The sequence below is a fragment of the Limulus polyphemus genome, unplaced genomic scaffold, assembly GCF_000517525.1.
Source record: "Limulus polyphemus unplaced genomic scaffold, Limulus_polyphemus-2.1.2 Scaffold426, whole genome shotgun sequence".
Lineage (NCBI taxonomy): Eukaryota > Metazoa > Arthropoda > Merostomata > Xiphosura > Limulidae > Limulus > Limulus polyphemus.
The window spans coordinates 376,468-380,460 of NW_013666036.1; the positions used below are offsets into that span (position 1 = coordinate 376,468).

Genomic DNA, 3,993 nt, shown 5'->3' on the forward strand with positions numbered 1-3,993 from the left:
ACTAGATGCTCTTCAGGATAAATACTATAAAAACAGTACTTTACATGGTGAAGAATACTACAATAAAATGATTACTGGTGGCTCTTCACAACAAACATACAGTATTATATTGTTTGGAAATAACACTCGGATACTACTTAAAAAGTGGTTTGTGGTTATACCTGCAGAGGACATCCCATTCAGAACTGGTGCTCCCATGTCTGGTCCCATTTGTCCCATGGGACCTTCTGGTCCTGGCCCAATAGGGAACTGTTAAAAGCCCATAAATGTTTTATAGTTGATTTATTCATAGAAAATGGAAATGTATAATTTTTTTCTACTTGTGAAGACCAGATATAATTTCAGACAGCAAATACATTCAAGAGATATTACCACAAAAAGGAAAATTTCTTTAGAGTAAATGTTCGTCTTTTTTATACAAGAATTAGAGATGTCTTTAAAATTTGCAACTTCTAGTCTAATTCAAGATTATCAATTTTTATTTTTACATACATGAAAGGCACAAGGATAATTTAGGACATAATAAGTAAGCTAGTTACAAATGAATTTTCAGTAACTAAAAAAGCTTCAATCTTATCTTGTGTTTGTTTCTTCTAAATAAACAGTTACCCAGCAAGTTAACTATTCTTCTTCTATTCTTCTATCCAACTATAAAGCTATTCTTTTCAGAAAGTTATTGATCAATTATTCCAGCCAGCAAAGTATTCATCAATCCATTCAGTAGACAAAGAGTAAATCAATTATTTATTCATCTAGCCAGTAAGCTTACAGATAATTTATTCAGCCTTGTGGATATAAATTCATTCATTTATCTAATCAGTAAGCAGAGGTTCTCAAACTTTTTCATACTAGGTAACTGAAAATCTAAAAGTCTAAAAAAGAAAGCATCAGTACAATAATACACTTCAAACATACAGTTTATTTTTAAAGTATTCCATTGCTTCAATACAATCAAAACACATATCGAATAATAAAGAGTAAAGTATACCATGGCCTCATGGGTCTGTTAATGTGCTATAAGAGTGACAGTAAAATCCCACTGTTTGGCCAGAGAAGAGTTGCCAGTGGGTATGGTTGACTAGTTGCCTTCTCTCTAGTCTGTCAGTTTAAAACTAGAGACATCTATATTCAAATAGCCCATGTGTAGCTTTGCACAAAAATGTGAAATAAACTAAAAATATAATAAAAAGTGAGGAGATACTTCACCTGTAGCAAAACCAAACAATATTAAGCCTAATTACTAAGCCACTATATTAAAATATATTTCCAAATAGCACTTCAAAGAGATTTTCTGCATCTTTTTATCTCCTTTCTGACTCCTATGTCCTGTACTTTGAGAACACTTGCAGTACGCTATGAATTTAGCCAGTAAAGTATTAATCATTAGAAACCTATCTATCCAGTAACCTGTTTGTTCAACTATCAATCATCCATCTTTCCACCTACTTACAAGTTAGTTAGTTATCCATCCAATCATATGCAGTCAGTAAGCTATTCTGTTATGCACTCAATCAGCTAGTTATCCAATCCTCTAAATTACCACTAGTAGATCTTCAGTTGGATGGGTGGGTAGCTGATTGGGTTGCTGTGCTGATGACTGAAGATCTACTAGTGGTAATTTAGAGGATTGGTAGACGATTGAATAATTTACTGACTGTAGAAATCAGCTCAGCAACCCACCCATCCATCTACAGTCAGTAAATTATTCAATCGTCTACTCATCTAGCCAGCTCCAAGGTAAGATATGCAACTACTCAAAATGTATGCCAACTTTGTATTGTCAATCTCAGCTTTAAATAACATCTTATCATGTATTAAGAATTAACTTTACCCCTGTCATACTTCCACCTGGAACTGTCTTCATCATGGTGTACATACTCTCACCCCCAGAACTCGAGGAGTCTACAAATAGTAATAAACCAATTAAAACTCATAACTCAACCAAAGTTTCTTTAAATATAGTTTGTGCTAGACAAGAAATATTCAATTGGAAAATAATCATTATTAATATTGTTCTTGCTGATCTAAACATATTCAAACCTAGAGAGATACTGAGAATTTCTCAGTTCATATGATTCTGTAGGTTGACAAAATATTAGACCTCAAACTAGAATATACATCATCACTACAATACACTTTTTGGAAAACTATCTTAATAATGACAACCTGTTATATTGAGAATAGAACCTTAAATTTCTGCAAAATTATTTGATAATTACTTCCAGTGATTCAAATATGTTTAAAACATTACTTCCTGTCTGTGTGAGTCATAACCAATGTTTTTAATTGATGTGTTTACATGATATATTCATTCGAAAATAATTCAAGTTAGCCCAGTATTTCCTTATTAGCTTTTTTTCTTCCTGTTATAGCTAATACTAGTAATTGCTACTAGCAATACAACATAAAGACTTGAATGAAAAGACAGCAATAGACAAAATAAGTGTTTTGAATGTACAGACTTCTGCTGATTTTACTAAAAATTATCTACATTTGTCTCATCCATAAACTTCATAAAGATTTCACTTGATTTTATCCTTTTATTATCTGACAAGAACCAAATAACTTCGTATGCGAACACAGTCCTTCACAGAAATACAACTTTCTTTGTACTAATGTCTGTATTAGCCCTTTTCACATACAGTTTATAACAATTTGCTTGGTAGTTTCTACATCAAATACTGTGGAGGGAGGAAAGAAATTAAAATACAATTAATACTTCCACTGTTATGAAAAGTTAATAAAGCAAGTAGTAGTAATTCCTGCAACAGTAACATCTTGAAAAAAGGTAAACAAAAATTAAAAGTATAAGCTTTGAAGAGTGGTTTTTCTGTTGTGAGAAGAGATACAGAAACAGTTTCATTTACAATTTTCATAAGGTTCTTTATTTTTTATCTCTGCTAAAATCACTTATATGTCATTATGCTTTTTTTATTCTTAATATGTATTTATAATTTTTAACAGTAAATTATTAAACATTTAAAAGACGTAATTATGAAATGTCAAATACATATATTTTCTACGCTTACTAAAATCAAATATTTAGAACTAGCAGAAATGCCACCCTTAGGGCCACTGTTCAGTCAGGATCTTGGCGAGCTTAACAGTGTGCTTCTCTGTCATGAAATGCTCCTGACTTCTTCTAACTGCATCTTGGCCGGCAATTTGATGTTCTTCTGTATTTCAGGTTTGTTCCTTGTTTCTTTTCACTGGATCTTGACCAGCAATTTGATGTTCTTCTGTATTTCAGATTTGTTCCTTGTTTCTTCTCACTAGATCTTGACCAGCAATTTGATGTTCTTCTGTATTTCAGGTTTGTTCCTTGTTTCTTTTCACTGGATCTTGCCTCATGACTTGGTGAGCAAGCCTATCTATTTATTTCTGTAACTTGCATCCTGATATTTTATTTTCTTTCTTAAAATTTCAGACTTTCTCTGTGATAAGTAACTTTTCCATTTTGCAACCTTTGGCATCACAATTTTCAATCACTTTATACTCATACTGAAGTAAAAAATACTTATGTAACTTATAAAGATTGAGTTACTACAAAATTCCTGCAAATTTGTATGCAACTGACTCCGTATGAAGGACTCGAGGTTCCTTCAATCACAGAACAATTCAATTCATAACATACATTTGGATTCTCCAGCAGAAAAAGTCACTCTTCTTTTTAAATATCACAATGATTCTCCAATAGGAAGACTCGCCTTTAAATTCTGCATTAAAATCACTTTACTACAATTTTAGTGAGGGTCTATTTTATCTCATTTTCCATTATAATGTGATAAAGCTGTTCTTGACTTATTTCTTAAATAAAAGTGGATACATGCACTAAATAAACTTTTTTATAAGAGACCTAATTGTAATGAAACTTGGTTAGGAACTTCCCCTTATGATGTTTAAAAATCGTGTGAAGTTTCATCCAAATTGGACTGTAGGAAGAGTTTTAAGGACAGGCGGATATTAGCCTCATATATATATATATATATATAT

At 31.8% G+C, this 3,993-nt stretch overlaps 1 protein-coding gene across 5 annotated transcripts in view; it reads right to left on the reverse strand.

The window, feature by feature from the left end:
- Window positions 1-3,993, reverse strand: part of LOC106458188 (single-stranded DNA-binding protein 3-like) — a 67,476-nt gene that overhangs the window by 8,702 nt on the left and 54,781 nt on the right. For all 5 annotated transcript variants that reach the window (XM_022384324.1, XM_013917659.2, XM_022384323.1 and 2 more), the window contains 2 exons: window positions 1,832-1,902; window positions 162-249 (listed from right to left, as the gene is read on the reverse strand). In XM_022384324.1, the coding sequence (XP_022240032.1) occupies window positions 162-249; window positions 1,832-1,902 (159 nt within the window). The remainder of the gene's footprint in view (window positions 1-161; window positions 250-1,831; window positions 1,903-3,993) is intronic.